Source organism: Salarias fasciatus, chromosome 20 (genome assembly GCF_902148845.1).
Source record: "Salarias fasciatus chromosome 20, fSalaFa1.1, whole genome shotgun sequence".
Classification (NCBI taxonomy): domain Eukaryota; kingdom Metazoa; phylum Chordata; class Actinopteri; order Blenniiformes; family Blenniidae; genus Salarias; species Salarias fasciatus.
The window spans coordinates 4,633,121-4,653,536 of NC_043764.1; the positions used below are offsets into that span (position 1 = coordinate 4,633,121).

Consider the following 20,416-nt stretch of genomic DNA (forward strand, 5'->3'; position numbering starts at 1 on the left):
TTTGTGTAAATATAGACGTCTTCATCACATATACTCTGAAGTTTTTTAAATTCAAAGGTTATCATTACACTATTTTATCGGCCCGCTCCACCCAAGATGATACTGGGCTGAATGTGGCTCCTGATCTAAAATATGTTTGACATCCTTGATCTATTCACCGTCCACAGAGCGAGACTTTCTGCAAACTAACGTTTTGCCTGATGACTCCTCGAGGTTTTTCTTCGCCGCTATTGCTTCCACTGTAAAGTGATATGAGAAAATCAGGTTATGTGAAAGAAACCCTCTTCAAATACAAAGCCTGGAAACAAAAAGGGCACATTCTAGACAGTTTGTCAGAGCCAAGAAACTCCCCTTTCCACAACAGGAGTCCAAAGAGGAGAAAAGAGGGCTGAATAAAAAGGTTAGCAGTGCAGTGTTTCGTGCCTGGACAGACAAACAGAAGAAGTTTTATGTGTGTGCCAAATGCAACTTAACACTGCAAACAAGCTCCATCCATTGGAACATCCTGCCACCCAGAACTGTTGAGAGGAAAGTACCCGAGAATATCGACCATACAGCTCCTGCAACCGTGATTACCCCAGAAAGAACTTTCTCGCAAGGTGATTCGCGCTCTGATTCATTTCCCTCCCGGCCGCGCACTGAAGTGTTCGACTCAAACGTTGAACGGCTGCCAACATTGTCAAGCACCAGTAAAAGTTAAACAGGAGCTCGCTGGCATGGGGGCACAGGCTGCTGCAGTCACGGTGGATGCTGACATTTATTAGTCATGGCTGCACGGCTCGCCTCATAAGAGCCTGACAAATTACTTCTCAAATGAGAAAGGACTCGGAGCAACAACAGCCTTTAATTAACTGGTTTTTATGCTGAAACGCTGGCATGCAAATCACCTGAAAACACAACAATGCACAAATTATGTCACTCATTTCTGTTGGAGCCGTTAAAAGCCTCTTATAAAACATCTGTGTGAAGAAAGTTGGTTCTGTGTAGTGTAATACTTATTTTCTTCTTTCAGAACGAGGTGAAACTGGAAGTGGAGTGTGGGAACATGCGCGGCCCTTTAAAGCTCCCTCTGAGCGTACGGTGGCTTCGCCTGGAGACGGCCCAGCGACACGGTACAAAGGTCGAGAATGACCCATGAGCCACCCAGCCTCTGTCCTTAAGGTGCTTATCAGACACACCCACCTCCAGGACTGTTCTGGGAAGGACCGGAGCCTCACACGACGCTCCTGAAATGACTCAGGTGTCCTTGTCTCACAGAGTTCTGGGAAAATTTTTCCGCAGGAAGCTCGGGGCGATGGAATTTCAGCAGCCAGCGGCGTATGAAATCCTGGCTGATTTAAAGTGATTTACGATTACCGAGTCTTCGCGGCGCAGCGTGGCGCCTGCACTTAACTCCTCTCAACTCACACTACTTCCGAACAGCAAACAGACTTTACGGGCGTCACGGGGGCCGCTCACCTTCCACACAGTGCTCCACGTCCTCCAGGTTGCGCAGGGTAATCCTCATCAGACTGGAGTTGAGCATGAGCTCGTTCTTGTGTTCGGGTCCCAGGGCCGCCGTCGCGGGGTTGAGGAAGAAAATGCGCGTGTCGCCCGTGGCCACCTGGTTGTCACAGATCCCGGGGTTTCCGAATCCGCCGATCATCACCTTGTTGCCGCCGTCCAGGAGGATTTCTCGGTTCACGTTGGACTTTCCTTTCAAGTAGCGCCACACTCGGACCTTTGAGGAAGAAAATTCAGACACTGCTGTCACACACAAGGCATCAGAGCATAATCTAAGTGCACATTTGTCAATGAGAACAAAAACAAATGTGTTGCTGCTGCAGCAGGGAAAAGCAACAAGATGACATCCATAAACTGTTATTCACTTTTACAACAAATGAATAAAGTGGTGATCAATAACACGATGCTCTGACTCTGCTGAGACGTAAGGTGCCACTAAATTTCTTGTCAAAGGAGGCTTTCTTATGAATCTATGTGCTCATGTGTCTATTTCTCTTATTTAATGTGACTTAACGCCTTTTTATTTATGCTTGTATTTTATTGTAAAGCACTTTGTGAAGGACGCTATATCAATAAAAATCTACTTACTTCTCCAACACTGAGCTAATCGCTGCCACGGTGAATGAAAGAACACTTTGTTTTATATCAAATCTAAGCGCCTCCACTTGACATTAACAGTTATCAGTGATTGTTGTGTCATATACTGAAAAACCAGACAAATTCATTCAATCTGCTCTGCATTAAATTTAATATGTAACGAGATGTCAGACCTTGAATCAAATGAAAATCAATACACACAATGCGTCCAATTTGACTGTTTCGCTTTCATTTTAACGTGGGAGCATTATTCTTTCAGTGTTCGGTATTCAGGTGCACTTTAATGAGTCAAAAGATTAGAAATGAAAGCAGCGTCATCCTGCAAAGAAACACAAGAACTGACTCATGCAGCACATCAGCCGCTCAACAGCTCCTTTTAATAACAAGGATGTGTTCATATTGAGAGGATTTGAGGACTCGGCCCTGCACAGCAGTCTCAGCCTCTCAGGAGAGTTAATTAACTGCCCACTGCTGAGTTCACTGATGGTTTCCTGGTGATCTGTTCTCAGTGCGCCACATCTTCAGCAAGCGTTAACTCGGACAAAATACTTAAGACTGAGAGTTTGGTGAATGAAGTCAGAATTAAAATGTCTCAGAGGTTAGAATGAAGGCTTCTTCTCGTCTCTCTAACTGGGTCCAGCCACACGAAATCTGCAGGACAGGCAGGTTTTTGCACCGTGATGGGAAAGCCTTCTCCTTCCGTTCCATGTTTGCTGTCTGGTCTCATCTCAGCGCGTTCGGTGTTGGTTTTCTCTTTCTAGAGGAAGTGCTGCATGCCTCTAACCTGCTCCCGCTCATTCCGTCGGAGGACGGAGAGCAGCGCCGGCGCTGAGCTGACCAAACACCACTTGTTTATTTTTCACAGATTATAGAGTGGTCTACCACAGGTCTGTGCAAAAAGTAAGTTTCGCAATGAACTGCTGAGTGAGGGGGGGTGGAGGAAGGTGCTTCCTGACTGAAAATGTCATTATTTGTGGATCAGAGGATGTTTTTCCTCTGGAGGACAACGCTGTCAGATTTATACTGTCTATCTGATGAAATGGAAAACCACATAAATGCAGCTGTCTCGCATGTGTGACTGACGACACGGCGATGCAGGACTCTGCCTCTTTGCTGCTTCCGGATCACTGCTGTCATTGTCACTGCTGAGGAGAAACGGTTGCTTCCAGACATGCAGATCATCCATCAATAACTCTGTTATTAACCAGTTCCGGCTCGGTGAGGGCTGGGGTGATTTCTGCTGCATCTGGCAGTCTGACAGTCCGTCACAGGAGGATCACCGACGGACGTTTGATCAACCTCACATGTTGCGGGTTTTCGGAAACTCTAGTGTGGAGACCCCGACATGCACAGGAGGAACATGCAAACACAAGATAGATTTTTACTGTGAGGGAAGAATGGCTGACAGTTTTACATGTAAACAGGTAATTTAGGGGACATTCCTGTCACTTCCAACAGTATTAAATGTCTGTCTGTCTTTGACATGCAAGCTGTGCCATTTATCAGCAACATTAAAATGAGGATTCAGAGCAGCAGCCTTGCAGAAAGTTGTAGGAAGTGAGAGGTAAGAGTCAGAGGCCAGAGAGGGACCTCTCTCCTGCTCCATGTTGTGGATGATTACATGGTCGGGTGGGTTTGCCTTACAGCTATGTAATTTTCAAGAGGAAATTTCACAAATCGGTTCATTTCGGAGGTAAAGTGGATCCACTGTGTGCGTCCCTGTGGCCGTGGCCAAACGCTTCTGGATGAATGAGTTTGTAAAATGTTTGTGAGGCGAGCTGCTGATGCTTCTGGAGCATGAACCCGCTGGTAATGGCTTCCATCAGGGCGCACACATCCCAGAATGTGACTTAAACCCTGGCAGCAGGTGTAATGCCTGGCGGAACGTGCGCGCTCCCGTGGATACTTCACTTGATGGCGCCTCGGGCTGCAGAGAAACTCTTACCTTGCAGGAGTAGGTATTGTGCACGGGGTCCACGTTAATGATTTCGTCCACGGTGCCGGTCAGAACTATGTTGGCCTCTTCTTCCCTGTCCTCCAAGTCTTTCTCCGGGCAACTTGCGGCGCAGAGCTGCCACAGAGCCGCGGTGAGCCCGGCCAGGAGCAGCGCAGCGCGGCCGGAGAGGAGCGTCCGCCGGGAGCCCATGACCGCCGCCAGTCCAACTTTACTTTCTCTCTTTTCTTTTCAGATTTAAAGCGCTCGCCCGGTGACTCCCCTCTTATTGCAAACTCCAAAAGTTATCCGGAAAGAGGCGAGCCTCCTTTTCTCAACTTCCAGCGTGTCGCTTTCTCCCTGCAGCCCGGATCCTCGCATCTGCAGCCCGGGTTCCAAATCCCTGCGTGCCGCGGCCGGCTGGAGAGCAGGAGGAGGGAAGAGGCAGCGCGAGGAGGAGGAAGGAGGAGGAAGGGCCACGGATCTCTCTCTCCAGGAATGCAACTGCACTTCTCTCTCCCTCTCTTTTCCCCTTTCTCGCTCTCTCTCTCTGTCGTCCTCGGTGACGCGCTCCTGGATTTGCATGCGATCTGAATTGCTGATCCCACAAGTGCGCCTGAGGTGGGGGGGGGGGGGTCTGGAGAGCTGCGCGCCGGGACGCCTTCCTCTGAAGTGGCTGTCCAACGCCGCCCCCACTCGGACAGACGGTGTCTCTACGTCGTGTCCTCCCCCCTCAGACCCTGGACGTGCGCGTGGACGTCTCCGGTGACAGATCTGCACCATCATGGGGTGCGTCTTTACGCAGTGCCATAATGGCTGGAGGCCACTGAAGAGCCTCTCCAGGATCAAGTGGAACAAAAAGTGCATATTTAGTTCTCGAAATTGTATTGAGACTTGGTTTAAACCAGAGGAGTTTGTTTCATCACTTTGATTTCCCAAATGGAATCATCAGAATCAGTAACAAAAAAAGATCCTCCTCTAACCAGACAGCTGCTCCTGCTCACAATTTCTTTCCAATTGACTGTCTACATCGTCCGATTCCTTTTAAGGTCAAACTGTTCAAGTAAATTCATCTTTCATACATAAAGCTTACGATCCATCTATCCATCTGCTCTGCCACTTTATCCTGTTCCGGGTCGCAGGGCGCTGGAGCCAATCCCAGTGGAGGCTGAGTGCAGGACACACCCTGGACAGGTCGCCAGTTCATGACCGGGCACACACACACAGCCAGACAAACAACTCAGGGTAATTTACGGTCACCAGCGAACCTCTCATGCCTGCTTTTGGAGTGTGGGAGGAAACGGCCAGAACATGCAATACCTACGGCACTTTAATTACAGGAATTCAAAACTTAGCCATATTCCATGAGTCGATGTGTTTTTTTCACATCAAGTCGAGGACCAGAAGTGGCCCACAGGCCAGGGTTTGAAACCCCTTTTGTTGGCTGTCCTGACAGGACAGCTCGACATGCAAAACATCTGAATTCCCCCCCCCAAAAGAGCCGTACCTCCAAGGAATGTTTAATTAAGAATAAACTAGAAATGTTGTTAGTTTTCTTCTGGAATAAATTAGTCCGTCATTTTAAGCCTTCCTCTGGTTGTCATATAGACGATAAACAGATCGCATTAAGTAGAGCTGACATTTCTGTCCATTAATAGCAATTTAGCTGGAAAAAAATTCAGAATTTCCAAGCTAGAAACCTTGTGTTGATGATTTTGGATTAATAGATTAATGGCTTTATCAGTTATGTTTTTTGTGCATCATATTGTCATTGTCACATAAATTCCTTTCCCAACATTGTTTGCTCTAATAAAGAACAATAAAAAAAAAATCAAATCATCATTTCAGGTTTTCATTGCAATAATTTGACCCAGATTTAATGCTTCTATGAATTTCAATATTACAGAAAGTGACATACAGAAGTACATATTTCAAAAGGAGCAGTGGCATAATGTTTGTAACAAATGCATTTTCTGCACAATTAAGAATTGATTAGGAACAATGGCGGACAGCATTGACACTGGAAAACAAACAGAGGGCTAACAACAGTATCACCTTTATGTGGCTGAGTATAATGCATAAGATTAAGATTAATGTACGATTTATGCTTTTTGCAACTTTGATAATTACCGGAACGCTTAAAAGATCCTAAATGATCTAAAGTTATTTTAACAATTTAATAAATACAAACAATGAATATATAAAACAAATACCGCCATAATTAATGGTGTATTATGGATGAATTTAATGTCACACTTGCAGTAGAATGTCAGTTATAACATGTTTTGCACATTTTTGAGTCAGAAGAGAGCATAAGGTGCTCACATACAGCACAATGTCATCACCAGTGTGCTACAATAACCCTGAAATTGAGAGTTTTTCTTTGCTGTGGTGCACAGAATAAGTGATGGAAATGTCAATATTTTCACAAAGTCAAGCAGTTACTAACAGAAATGAGTACATTCTCAGCATAAAGTCAATTTTAACAACATTTTCTGGAGCAAATATAGTGAAACGCCCCCCCTCAAAAAAAAAAAAAAAAACCCTCTTATAGCTGTTTTTATAAAGTCACACTGACAGCAGGATTTTGAGGCTTGACAGCAGCGAGGCAGCATCGCTGACATCTCAGCTCAGGTTACAGTGTGTGCCGTACCTGCTACTCGTAAGAAATTTTCCTTTTGAACTGTACAGTTTGCTTGGTGGTTTGGTGGGCCGGATGGGTGCCTCTGGCAGGCCAGTTTTGGCACACGGGCTTTATGTTTGACAGCCCTGATCTAAAACCAATTTGAATAGGAATCTAAAGATAGTCTGCCACAGTTATTTGTTACTTAAAGCTTAATGTCACATCTATTTCACAACTTGAGGTTCATGAATTGGAGCTAAAAAGTTTATTTGTTGAAAATTAGGATTTCCTAGCTGGAGAGAGAGCAGTCAACAACTTTTAATGCACCTTTATTCACTATGGTTTCACATAATCAATGGTTCCTGTTGACCGAGATGAACCGATGAGCATCAGAACTGCTCTGTTAAAGCACATCGGTGTGACGGAATGTACGGAAATCTGGTCTGCACCGCTGCAAAACCCATCCTGTGTCACGTCATCAAAGATTCCCCTTCTATCATAAAACTCCCCATGTTTGAAGCTGTAAATACAACCATATGGAGCTTTTTTTGTTTTTATTTTTTGTTTAAGCTCCTCTTTAAGAACACAGAGTGCGTAAATTTCCACTCCTCAGAAGCTGTAATTTTAACTACCCTTCTATTCCTGGGAAAATGACAGGCTTTGCTCATGCACAGTTGCCAGAGAGGATATTTGCAGAAATTTGCTCAAGTGGGTCCGAGTAGTGACAGTTGAGTAAACACAACTGTCTGTTGAATGACAAACGCGCGTGTCGTCGTCGCCTTTAGGCTCCGAACTCACTGCTGCACAGGCCAATTACAACATGGCTCAGTCAGAAATAATCTCCTAAATCAGTGAATGACACAACATTAAACACCACATATAGCGTCTATAAGCCTACAAGTGCTCCTCTGAGAGGTCTGGCACGCTGCCTTGTGGCTTCTGAAAATTTTCATTGGCAGCCACATAAAATCGAGCTACATTTTATGGCAGTAATGACTAGTCTGAAGCAGAAAGTATACCCCAAAACTCAAAGGTAGCTTGGGTACAGGTTATTACACATCATACATGAATCCCAATGAAGTTGTACATTAGTGTTGGACAGAAATTACAGCACCAATTTGCATAGAAATGTAATTTGTTCTTTGTTTCTGTGCTTTAGGAAAACCTTGTGAGAGTACATTAAATCCTCCTCCACACTAATTACAGCACTGTGTGTCAGCTGGATGCTGAAAGCTGTTCATTGCTGATATATATGTTAGGAACATTATGCCTGAGCTGTATGGGTTTACAGCTTAGGCTGTGTTGGTTCTTGGCGTCTCAGTCGATGAAACATGAAAAGCTGAATATTATTCTGTACAAGCCTTAAATCCTCCCGAGACTCTTGAGAATCACAGGAGTCAACTTCTGATTTGTTTTCCTTCTTCTAAAATAATCATCAATGTAAATCTATATTCTTAAATGTACATGAGCAAATCATTTTCATCTGTTAAACCAGACCAAACAGTTGCTTGTTTTCCTTTGTAATTCCAGATGGTTCTTTCCTCGTGTTTCAGGTCTTGTCCTGCTGAGCTGATCCCAGTTCTTGATTCATGAGTCTCACATCGTTACTCCCTGATTGCTGTCAGCTGTGCCTTATAGACACTGACAGCCTGTGTGTGTTATAGGCCAGTATTACCCCTATCTCAATATGTAACCGTACTGATATAGTGAAGCACAGTATTTTGTGTTCAAGTATGCCATACACGATATTTTTTCAGAGTTGATTCATTCATTCATGGGGTCTCCAATAAATCCACCATACAGGCTGAAGATATTACTGCCTTCATGTTTCTGATTTCGGTCTGGTGAGACTGTGGTTCTCAGCAGCAGGTTCCTGACAGGTTAGCAGGCTAATTAAACTTTAGCTTCACTGTGAGTTCAGGTGTGTTTCATACCTGTAGACGTGTCTTCAGGTTTGACGTTCAGTCCCTGGATGCTGAGAGCGTTTTCACAGTTACACAAAGAAGTTATGGGTTCCTCTGACTTAAATACAAAATAATGTCTAAGTTTCCAGCGAGAGAATGAGCTTACCTCCCTGGAAGCAGCCGTGACTCCAGCAGCAGGTGGTAAAATCTGTAAAATCCATGACAACAGATGTTTCATTCAGGTTAGATATATAACAGTAGAGCGGGCGACTGCGTCGAGATTGCTGTCGATGTGTCTATTGTTTATATATCTATGGCGTGTCAAGGTTTGTGCCGTAAAGCACGGTAAAGTGCTGTAAAGTGTCACAATGTCTGTGTGGGTATTATCCATCCGATTTTAAAAAGTTATCCTGCTCTGTAATTCACGTTTTTATCAGATATACCTGTAACGAGATTACATATTTTTTATGTACTGTAAAGGATTCCAGGTACATTTTTTGTACTTTAATTACATAACGCCATTGCATGTAATCTGTTACTCCCAGCCCTGTTTACGGCTTTATCCAAACCTCCAGTTTTCTTCAGGGTTGTACGTCTGGCTTCTCTGCTTGAGAAGGACGTGAATACAGACTGAGTGAGGCGGATCATCGCCTGGTAAAATGGCCAGGATACATTATGGAAGGATACACTTTAGCTGTTAGTGGTAATCAGACTACTCAGACAATGAAGAATGACCAACATGGGAATCCCGAGCATGCACATGAGAGAAAAGCACTGACATAGTGATACAATAGTTAGTGTGTTCAGTAGTTTTAGCGCCTGTTCACACTTGTCATAATGTCACTGTAAACAGTGGAGCCGAGAGACCCACAGAGGAGCCGTGTTATTTCAATAGAGGCTGAAAAATGTGGGCTTTTAACCTGTGGAAAAGGTTTAACCAGCAGATGATAAATGACTGGAAGACAGCTAACAAGACAAAACAGCTCATCAGAAACTGGGTCACTGCAGAGAGTGAAATGTGGGATTGAGGTTTAAATTGAGGAGCGTGGTTTTAATTCATCGGGTTTGATTTGACGGCTGTGTTTGTGCGCATCTTTTGTGGAAGTGAAATTTCAATTGTCTGTAATGAACAGTATTAGAACTAGAGCAGAGGACGGTTTTGAATGGGGGTGGGTGCCTAATTTTCCCGACAGGCCACATGGGAAAAAAACAAGACCTCTATTGAGGGCCGACATGAGTTTTGTTCAATAAAATGTTCTCTTGATGAAAAGCTGTTTTTAGCAGGATTTTTCTGAATGACTGCTGATCCTGGTCACTTTTTCTTTCACAGTCTTTGTCTGGAAATCACGGTTATATTTTGCTAAATTTTAACTTCAGTAAATAATTGCTATTTTTTCATTAACTGGCTTTTCCCCCACAATGAAAGCAAAGTTAGTGAGGTAACAATCACTAGCTCTGCTTGACAGAATGCTTGACACAACAACGTGGAAAATCATGTAAAGTGTAAGAAGTCCAATAACAATACTAAATTTCATTTTATTCAAGTGGCACCCCAAGGGCCGGTCAGGAGAGCTAAAGGGCCACACCTGGCCTCGTGATGCTCTCCTCTGGTTTTTGTCAATGCCTGCAAGTTCACAGTTGAGGTTTTCTTCCTTTTCAAGTAGTTGAGACTGTTTCAGAAACATTTAGTGCACACCTATGTGAAATATTGAAACACGATAATGACAGTTTCCTGGACCAAACACTGCAGATGGGATTCAAACCAACCATCACTACTTAGGAGTTTGACTCGTGTTCAATGCATAGATGGAGCTACATCAGGGGCATTAAAATCACACACAGTCTAGTCTACAGACCAGGGAGACCATGTGGGTCCAAGACACAAACTCACGAACACATATGTGATTTAGTCCTGCTTACCGCTGTGTGTTTCTGAGCTTCCTGGTCCAAGGTGAAGCAGAGTCTAATCACCAGTTAAACTAGGGGTCACCAGCCCCCCGGTCCTCCAGAGCCCCGGTCCTCCAGAGCCCCGGTCCTCCAGATCAGCCATCCTGCATAGTTTAGCTCTCTCCCTGCTCAGGCACACCTGACAGCAGTGATGCTCATCAGCTGGGTTTGTCAGGCGCTTGGTGATCACGGCGACATTAGATCCAGGTGTGCTGAAGCAGGGAGAGAGCTAAAACATGCAGGACGGGGGCTTCCCTGGAAATAATGGTTTTGAGACGATCTTATGGCTCAGTCAGGTGACAAAAAGAAATTTACATTACTTCATCTGATCCGTTACTGAATTAAATGACTGTTTTTCTCTCTTTTATTTGTTGCAGATTCATCCAGTAGGTGGGGCTCAATCAGCATCTCAATCTGTCACACCTGTGAGGTGGATGAATTATATCACACTCATTTAGACACATTTGAGAGCAATATTTGGGAGAAATAGGCCTTCAACTAATGGAAAAGAGGGAACAAAAACAAAAGTGTTGCTTTAATATTTTTGAAAATGACATTGTGAATAACTGACCATGAATCTGCTTTCTGTGTTTAATTAGAGGACAAAGGCCACACTACATCAAAAGACACAATCAAGACCTCCAGAAATTGCATATAACTTAGCATAATATTATATGATGAAACCACAGAATATAGTATTTATAGTATGGACCATAAGTGTGGAACTAATTGTATGTTTACTTACATATTGCATGGTATGAAACCAACAATATATGGAAATACACACCAACTGTATTTACAGTTTACACGTGTAGCATAAAAATGGAGATTTTACTAATCTTGTTCAAGAATATCCTTATAAAATAATATTAGCTGAAGCTGAAGCTTCTTTTATTTTGATATATGAGCTGTAAAACTCAAATATCACATTTACTGAAAGTAATGAGAGTACTTAATAGGTGAGAAAAGGTAGAGAGAATATGTAATTTTCCCATTTAGGAGTAAAAAACAAACTGTTTTTATAGCATAAATATCAAACTTCACTTTTCAATAATATTAATGCACCATCTGTAATGAACAATTCTCCAATCAGCTCGTCTTTTCTGCTTATATATCCACGATTATGACTATTCTGAAAGTCTCTCCTTCAGCCTAATATCTGAGAGAAAACACTGTTTACACACTGCCTGTAAGTTCCAGATACTCATGGACTGTTTCAAGGCCTCTGCTGATTTCACAGTCACCCCCGGGCTTTAGGAGGGGTGCTGCATGCAGTGGATTTCCAATTTGTTGTGTCAGTATTGGAGAGGGATGTGGCGGCCGTCATTTTAACGATGTCGTTCGAATTTACAGGCAAAATACTGAAAGAAGATAGATCTATGTATGGGTGGTAATCTGTTACATTTCCAATACTTCTTGTTAAAAAAAAGGCTGATTAGTATGTTGACAAAAAAAGTTTCTGTATGCAGTACTAAAAAAAATACACAGGAGGCCATTATTTTGAAGACTGGAAAAAAAAGGCGATGTATGAATGGACACACTAATGAAAACATTTCCTGTAGCTAAAAAGGCATTTGCGCCTGAATCGAATGAGAAAACATACAAATTCGTCCTCATCAGCGTCAATCACGTCGTGAAACTGAGCAGAGTCTGAATCTCCTCCACAGTTCTCAGTTATCTCTCAACCGCTCTCCTCCTCCCACAAATATTTCTGCACAGAAGACCCAGAAGGTAAACAAGCCGGAGGAGGGATTACTGGAGATTCTCCTGCAGCAGCAGAGATCTTACCTTTACCACTCATTTTTAGCGAGACTTTGCACTTGTACACTTTTTCTTTATTGTTTCCTTTTGAAACACAAACTTTAACTGCAGGATGAAAGTCCTCTGAGGTACAACTCTAACCAGAGGTGCTGAACAGGACTTCCTTTACTGAACCTCCTTAAAAATGTGTGTGTCACCTTTTTTTTCCTACATTTTCTCCAGCATAACTCTCCTGAATTCCCCTTCACAGATGAGCCTTCAGGCGATAATGGACACGTTGAAATCTGAAACCCGAAGCTGTCTGAAAATGAAGCTCGGCTCTTGGCAGTGTCAGCCTGGTTCAGGTGTTACGAGGTTCCAGTTTCACGGCTCTGTTTCTCACAGTTATGACAATGATGGATGCAGATGGAGTTTTTATTACACTCCATTTTAATCACTGATGCTTGCAGCTGGAGAGGGTGGCCTGCGTATCGATGTGTGTGTCACTGGGAAGGAGAAGGCGCAACCTGAGACGTGGCATCAGCAGGCAAATGGAGTGCGTGTTTGGGCGAGGAGCAGCTGCACCGCTGCATCCCATGACCCTCTGCTTCGATGGTCAGTGGGAGAAATCGCAGAGCAGTGCGGTATAGAAAACCAATCCAGCCTTTGGGCTCCTGTTCTGGTCATGTAAATGATATCTTACAGTGTTTGCACCACATAAATAATGCAGCGCTCCGGCTGAAGTTATTCTCTGTGTTCAGCATCCTCCATCCTGATAGTGTGTGTTAACGTCCTCTGCCATGCTTTTCATTGCTCTGGTAGATAAAGCACAGCGACCATCCCACTTAGCATTCTCTGCTGTACAAAGAAGACACAAAAAGACATTCCAGCATTATCAAACCGGGCTGCTGGAGCGCTTCTGTTGTCTTAGAGGACAGGCCCACTCCATCTTTATCAGCTATCAGCATGAGAACCAGGGGAAGAGCGCCGGCCGCCTGGCAGCCGGCCGCCTCGGAGCGCAGAGCCGCTGTCCTGCAGTGAAGCCTGCCCTCTTTCTGCAGAGCTGCTGCATGTCAGTCCGGCCGCTCAGCGCATCTGGTTCATTCTTCCGGGTTTACGTCTGTGTTTTCATGGATTTTAATAAAGCAGTGCTGCAAAACCACCACTGTGCGGTAATTGCAGGCCTATAAATAAAGACCTACCCGACTCACCTCCGTGATAAAAGTATGAAATGTGTAAAATCCCATAATAAATCCTGTAATGCTTTTTTTCCCCTGTTGATCCAACAGCCATTATCTGTTAATGTGAATCTGCCTTGCACCATTGCATTTGGAAATTACACAAGCAACAGCCACTTATGGTTTACATAAAAAATGGTTTTCTACTTATTTAAGTTATTTTATACAACTATAGTCTGACATGTGCACCTATAAATTGTGCCAGTTGAGTGGGTTAATAAAAAGCCAAAATTACACGTGTTTGAGTTAATGTTTCAGATTTTCAGTTAGTATTTTTAATGTAGAGAAAGATTCAATAATAACATCTATGCAGAACATGCACAAGTTTTTGAAATTTGAACATTCTGAATGTATGAAATTATTTGAGATTTGAAATTTTGATCAAAATGTTTAAATTAAAAGGAAACGGTAATTTTTCTCAGTTTAAGATGAAAACTTGTTCATTCAGTCACACTCTAACTTCACTGCGAGTGAAGCATTAACCTCCATTAAACCAGCCTGCAAAACTAGAAACTGTAAGAAATGATTCATATTTAAATCTTAATAACAGGTTAAACAGTCTCATATCAAAACTCCAAGTCTGGTTCTTTCACTTTATTCACGGTGAGCTCAACAGAGAAGACGTCATTCTGTAATTCATTTCATTTAAAAGCTTCAAACATCCTGAAGGCTCCAAAGTGACTTGGCATAAAAGCCGTTTAGGCTGAAATGGATTCATAAAGTCATTGATTCAGCCGGTCATGTGTCATTAAGCTCACCGATAGTCTGACTTTATTTACTCATTCAAGGATCTTCTGAGGTTCTCAGACTTTTCTGAAGCGAAGTTCCCTTGGTGTTTGGCTTTCAAGCTGCTTTCTGGTCTGACTTGTTGCCTTTATAGAAATGAATGTTTATGCTGGGTAAATATTCAGCTCACAGTTGTTTACCTCGGTTAAGGTCTGAATTTGGATTTGCTCTGAAATTGCAGTGAGGATTTGCAACCGCCCTTTTGGAAACACAGTTTTTCATGTGTTTTATTTACATTTTCGTCACCATGGCTGAATTGTGGATTTCACCTCGAGCTGGGCGATTGAAAAGGACTTCTTGTTTCAGTGCCCAGTTTTTTGTCAGGTCAAACGAATGACAGGAAAAACCCCTGAGTGATGGAAACAGCCTGAACCGACTGTCTTCTGCTCACTTCACAGCCATCATTTAGGAAAACGACCTTCTGTCATCCATGGCAGGTGGGAGCAGTCAAAAGATGATCGTTATGTCCAAAATCATACTTTCACAACATGCTGCTTGGAATATTCTCCAACACTGCCACAGTTATTCATCCTGAAATAAATGAATGAAAACTTGGAAGTGAATCATTACTTCTATGTCCAGATGAGCACTGAGAGTTTCATTTGTGCAATTTTTCATCAAGAGTTAGAAGTAGTGAGTTGAAATATCAAACATTAGGCAACAGATCAACACAAAGGGCAATCTGAGGGACATTTAATGTAACAACTGCAGAGCAGAACTTTCAATTTGAAGTGCAGAAGCAAAGACATAATCATACAGTATATACTGAGAGGCTTGCTCGGTTTTCTCCAATAGAGAAACAATTTATATCCTGGAAAAGTCTTGCCTGGATGCAGGTGAGGCTGAATTGCTTGCATGTTACAATTATCTTATAATGAAAAAAATGATTGTCAAATACTGTTTCTTCTGTCTTCTGCATTTTCTGGGACATAAAAGCTGACATTTATATTTGCTAATGTGTGTGCAGAGCTGCTTGAATTTCATCAGGCACTTGGTGAACCGTCATATACAAAATACCGATGGCGGCTCACCGCATTTCCATGAGAAATTGCTTTTTCAGTGTCGCATTCTGCACGATTCGTGTCTATTTCAGAGCTATTACACTGTGTGGAAGAAGGCTTGTTCAAAAGACATGTTCCCCTCCACCCCAAAAAAAGGGAAGCATTTCTTTTAGATTTTGCTCCCCTCGTTACATATTGTTTATTGAATCTATTTGTGGCAAAAGTGTTTGGATCCCTTTATTTCATGTTATGCACTGAGCTACTTCCGTTGTTGCGAAGGTTTCCGGGGGCCTGACAAGACATTCCATATTTTTATGAATGACATCTGTGGTCTTCTTGCACGCTATCAACTCGGCGGCAGCCTCGATGGAAAGTTACGGAGAGAAAATGAGGTGCTTTCCGTGTGCCACATTATATTTCTCCAATTTCATCTCCACTTTCCCGAGACGGGAGAGACGGCGGCGGCGAAGCAGGCTGTGTTTAGCAGCCTGACAGTTTGCCAGATGGTCCTCTGTTTTTGTGGCGTCAAGTCTAAACAGGAGAGGTGCTTTCACACCTGGTTTTATCCCCGTGCATTTAACTGGAATGTCAGATAGTCCAATGCCCCGTGGAGCAAACCTCTCCCATTTCTCACGCCTTTCTTCTCTCTCCAGCTCGCTGTTTTCAGAAAGTCTCGAGTTTTGCAGCTCTTTGCAAAGCTGACGTGTTTTTTGTTGGTGTCTAAGCAATGAGCAAACACTCGGCACTCGGGTAAATCCCCCGTTCCCTCCCTTTTATCACTGCAGCCTCACAATATAATTTGATTTTAAGTATCCCTTTTTAAATAAAAATGATAGCCCTGTCGTCCTCACGTCTCTCTCCTGCTATTACTATCCGTCTTATCTCAATTTTTCCGTCATAGATAAGGTTGAGAAGACACCAGATAAAGGAGTGTGTGTGAGGAACACCATGAAAACGTGTCTGCCTCGTTATAGATAGGAAGCGGTGAGAAAACCCCCCGATCTCCCCGTCACACACGGTGTCTGTATTTCATCCTCTCACAAAGTGAAGCACCTTTCAGGGGAGGACTTGTCCTCTAAGACTGAACCACTGGTCTTCATCCTTGTTTATAGTAAAGAACTCTATGAACCCTTTAAATGTAAATGGTCACATCGATTCAAATATAGAACAATGTTCAGTTAATGTTACCACAGATGATAATATCAGAGAACTTTGGAGGATAAGGACAGACGGAGGTGTCAACACGAACATTTAGCCAGACTCTTTTATAATGGAGAAAATATTAGGAAAAGCTGGCTCATGTACTCTGAAAAGGATGATTGCTTGCGCTGTTTCTGCTGCTAAATGTTTTCAAAATGACATTAGAAACTGAATAATGAAGGACTGGAAGAATACAAATCACTTGCTCAAGAGAAATGCCTCTTTTCGTACATGCATAACTTATGTATGTACATATATAAGTTCATGAAAACTGGGCCGAGCAGCAATGAAACTCAGAGGAATCTTTTATTTTTCTTGTTTTATTTGCCCAGAAACAGCTCAAAGATACTCTGGTTAGAATGTAACACTGAATGTCTGATGATGAATTTTAATGTTGGAAACTCTGATTTTTACATGTAGATTGTGCTCAAGATGTTCTCTGAGACCTTAATCTGATCAAGCATTTGAAGGACAAAAGTACTTTTCAATGCTTGTTTGTCTGTTTACTGTCTGGAGTCATTGTTCCAGTTGATTAGACCCTAGTTTGCTTCTCAAACCATGTTTCTGGATGTTTCTTTGACCATTTCTGGACTGATTCCCTGTGTGTGGACTGAATAAACCCATCGTTAGTCTTGCGCTCTTAGCTGTGGGTGTGTGTCTTTCCCTTGAGCAACATCAGGAGTCCAGTTCTCCACAGGTCCGAGTCATTTTCGGGGTAAATATAAAAACCGATCCAGCATATGGCTGGTGCTCATCATTTTATGACTTGGACGTTTTAAAGCTCTGAGTTTAAAGCTCATTCACATCATTGGGAGCTGCTGGCATGGGAAGCGGCTTATCAGGGTGCAAAGTTCAGTGTCTGCCAAAAAGTATTTTAACAAATGGAAAAAATCTGAGTGTGCCGATACTATAACCAAATAAGATAGTGATTATAATACTATATTTTTGTCCTCAGGGGTATCGCTCATTTGTAAGGCAATGCGAGTTTTGTAATGATTTGATTTTAAAGCTGAAATGTATCGTATTAAAATACAGCTTTTGAAATTGAACATGATGTAAAAGTCATGAAAACAAACAACATAAAACAATTTTTGAAAGTACAAGAAGTTTGAGCTGCATGCAGGCTTCCTGCAGTACTTTCCATTATCTGAGGATCACAACAGTCAGTCAGTATGATTTAATGTGAAAAGACAGGAAGTCCAGCCCTCAGCCAAAACTGACCATTTGTGTTCAAGAATGTACTGCTTGGGTTCAGAGTCCATTGAGTTCATTTCATCATTTTTTTACTTTGACGTTCAAAGACATAATTTTGCCTGGTTTGATGGTAAAATGGATTTGAATCGAACAATTTAGCAGAAAATGGAAAACAGATCAGAACTCCAGCCAATCTAGCAAATTGCACCCTGGTAATACTTAATGGATTACTTGCAGGCACTGATTGTAAAAAAAAAAAAAAGAGATTACCATAAACTAACCCAAAATTAGTCCGGTATGAATTTCTGTGAACTGTTCACTGACTGTATTTACTACAGAGGCCAGAGTGACTGTGTGCTTCCATCAGCTGGTTATGGGACCTCTCCATCCATCCATCCATCCATCCATCCATCCATCCATCCGCTGCTGCTCCTGCTCGTTTATGCAGAGTGGCCACAATTTACCGACGGCCATTCTGTCTAATGGATGCTATTCATTTATCCCCAGCGCGCTCTCTGGCTCATGCTCGCCGGAGTCCATTAGGAAATGAGTCCTCTGCGGCCGCGGCAGCGCAGATGAATGGCCGGATCAAAGCCCGCCTGACTGGAGGTGATTGAGTTGACGCCGCTCAGCTGATTGTGTATTCCGTACCTGTCGGCCGCTACGCGGGACGTGCAGTGAAACTATCTGGATGTGAAACTGCCTCCACTCCAATTCACTGGTTACGCATGAGTCGTCTCCTTTGTGTTTGACATTGTGCATCTCGCCATATCCAAATGATTACCAATAAAAAGGCAGGGGCTTGTAGCAGAAATGATGAATCATGCCTTTGTGGAAACATTATTCTAAGCCAGAGGCTCCAGAATTAGCCGTTATGCTCCTTAGCAAAGAACTTTTTGATGTGCAGGAACTCAAAGTCAAAGAGGATCCTCATTTCCATAAACTGGCTGTAGGTTTCTCCTGCGCTGTGATTCATGGATTAACGATAGTCTTTGATCCATATGTCTCGCCAGGGGAGGGAACCTTGATCAATAAACCTCTATAAGTGTGTGTATGGTTGTGTGTGTGTGTGTGTGTGTGTGTGTGTGTGTGTGTGTGTGTGTGTGTGTGTGTGTGTGTCTGTTAGTGCCCTTCCTAAGTCAGGAAGCTCCATGCCAGAAGACAAGCTAAGCACTGGGCCTAGAAAGTGCAGCATCATCATGGATTAGTCCTGTTCGAGCCTTGATCTAAAACGCCAGTCAAGTCGCATTAGCTGATTGTCCACGCCCATTGTCTCTGCTCCACTTTGCACTTTTTCATCCCAGCACACTGCTGAGAGCGTGTTGAAATAAGAAAGAGAAGCCAACCAATCAAAGTAGAGCAAAGCCTCAAATCCAAAATGAACAAATTACATTACGTCCAGAGATATCGTTTGAAGAATGCACATAATTTCTCATGAACATCGATTGGAAAGTGCCACAAGCTTTACTAAACATTTTTAATAAATGATGCTCAGAATAACCACCCGTCGTCTGTCCCACTTGATCCATCTGAAGGTTGCTGGACAGTGGAGTCGATCCCAGCTGGAAGTACACACCGCCCTGCACACTTCACAAGAGCCTCACAGGGTGAACCTGTGGAGACGTATCACCATTTACTCTCACATTCACATCTATGAGACACTTAAAGTTACCAATCACCCTCAAACACATGTGGCGGGGCTGTGAGAGGAAACCAGAGCACCTTGAGGAAACAGATGAACTGCATAGAAAGGCCCAGAGACCTAGAAGACTGAGTAACTACAACAATATAATGCATGAAAACAAGCGCTAACATTGTAAATCATTGTTAAATATTGTACAGTTGCATTGCTATTTTAATGCACTGCCCTGTTTTAGGATTCAAGATTTTATTTTCCATTTGTTCAACAACAGTCGAGGCACAGAGGGATTCTTGCGCGGGCTCTGGAAGACAACACTCTGTCAAAGATAAAATTTAAAAAAATAATTTCTTGGAAGTGGGATTAAAAAGACAAGCAGAATAACTGTCAAAGATAAAGTCAAAAAAGAAGACAGGAACTCTATCTTGTACATTTGTGCTGCTTGTCTCTTAAAGACATGCTCTGGCAAACACAGAAGTCGTTTTAATTTTAGAGCGAACCTTATCGTCAGATTGGTGGAGGAAGGTGGTTGATCCTCTTTCAGGTCTAATTGGAAGAGCACAGCCATTTGTTCCTATCTCCTCCACGACGATTCTCATGTTTCCCTCACCGAGAAAGAGCGAAAAACCTGGTTGGCAGGGCTGACAGTTCTAAAATATTAACATTAATATTGTCAAAAATGAAGAAAGCCTCTCCTCATTTCTTTTTCTTTTCCAAAGCTTGAGATATTTCGCTGCTATTTACACTTCTGTGAGTTTTCATGCAGATCAGCTGATGCCAGTTTAGGCCCATCATCCATTTCTACAAGCGAGTGGCTGTTTATTGAGTCATTTTACATCTCACAGATTTATTGTTCAGCTGTCCGACAAAACAACCAAAACTCTTGTTTGGATCCCTTTTCCTCTCCAGTGAATGAATTTTGCAGTCTGGTCGTGTTTTTTGCTGTGCAGTCACTGAATATCTGCTGAATGGGATGAAGAAAACTTCCATACATAATTGCGTCAGTTGACGCTTCGCTGTGTTTTGAATCTCCGTGAGCCTCATGCACATATCGAACAGTTTGCACGCACGCTGCAGGCAGGTGTGTGGACATATCTGGGATCAGGATACA

The 20,416-nt window shown here is 42.9% G+C and overlaps 1 protein-coding gene across 4 annotated transcripts in view; it reads right to left on the minus strand.

Moving 5' to 3' along the window:
• Positions 1-4,532, minus strand: part of agrn (agrin) — a 303,236-nt gene extending 298,704 nt beyond the window's left edge. For 3 of the 4 annotated variants that reach the window (XM_030119411.1, XM_030119410.1, XM_030119409.1), the window contains exons 1-2: positions 4,046-4,531; positions 1,459-1,720 (exon numbers count right to left, since the gene is read on the minus strand). In XM_030119411.1, the coding sequence (XP_029975271.1) occupies positions 1,459-1,720; positions 4,046-4,246 (463 nt within the window). In that variant the 5' untranslated portion in view covers positions 4,247-4,531. Of the gene's footprint in view, positions 1-1,458; positions 1,721-4,045 lie in introns of all 4 variants that reach the window. The other variant, XM_030119408.1, reaches the window with a different exon arrangement.
• Positions 4,533-20,416: the final 15,884 nt, after the last annotated feature.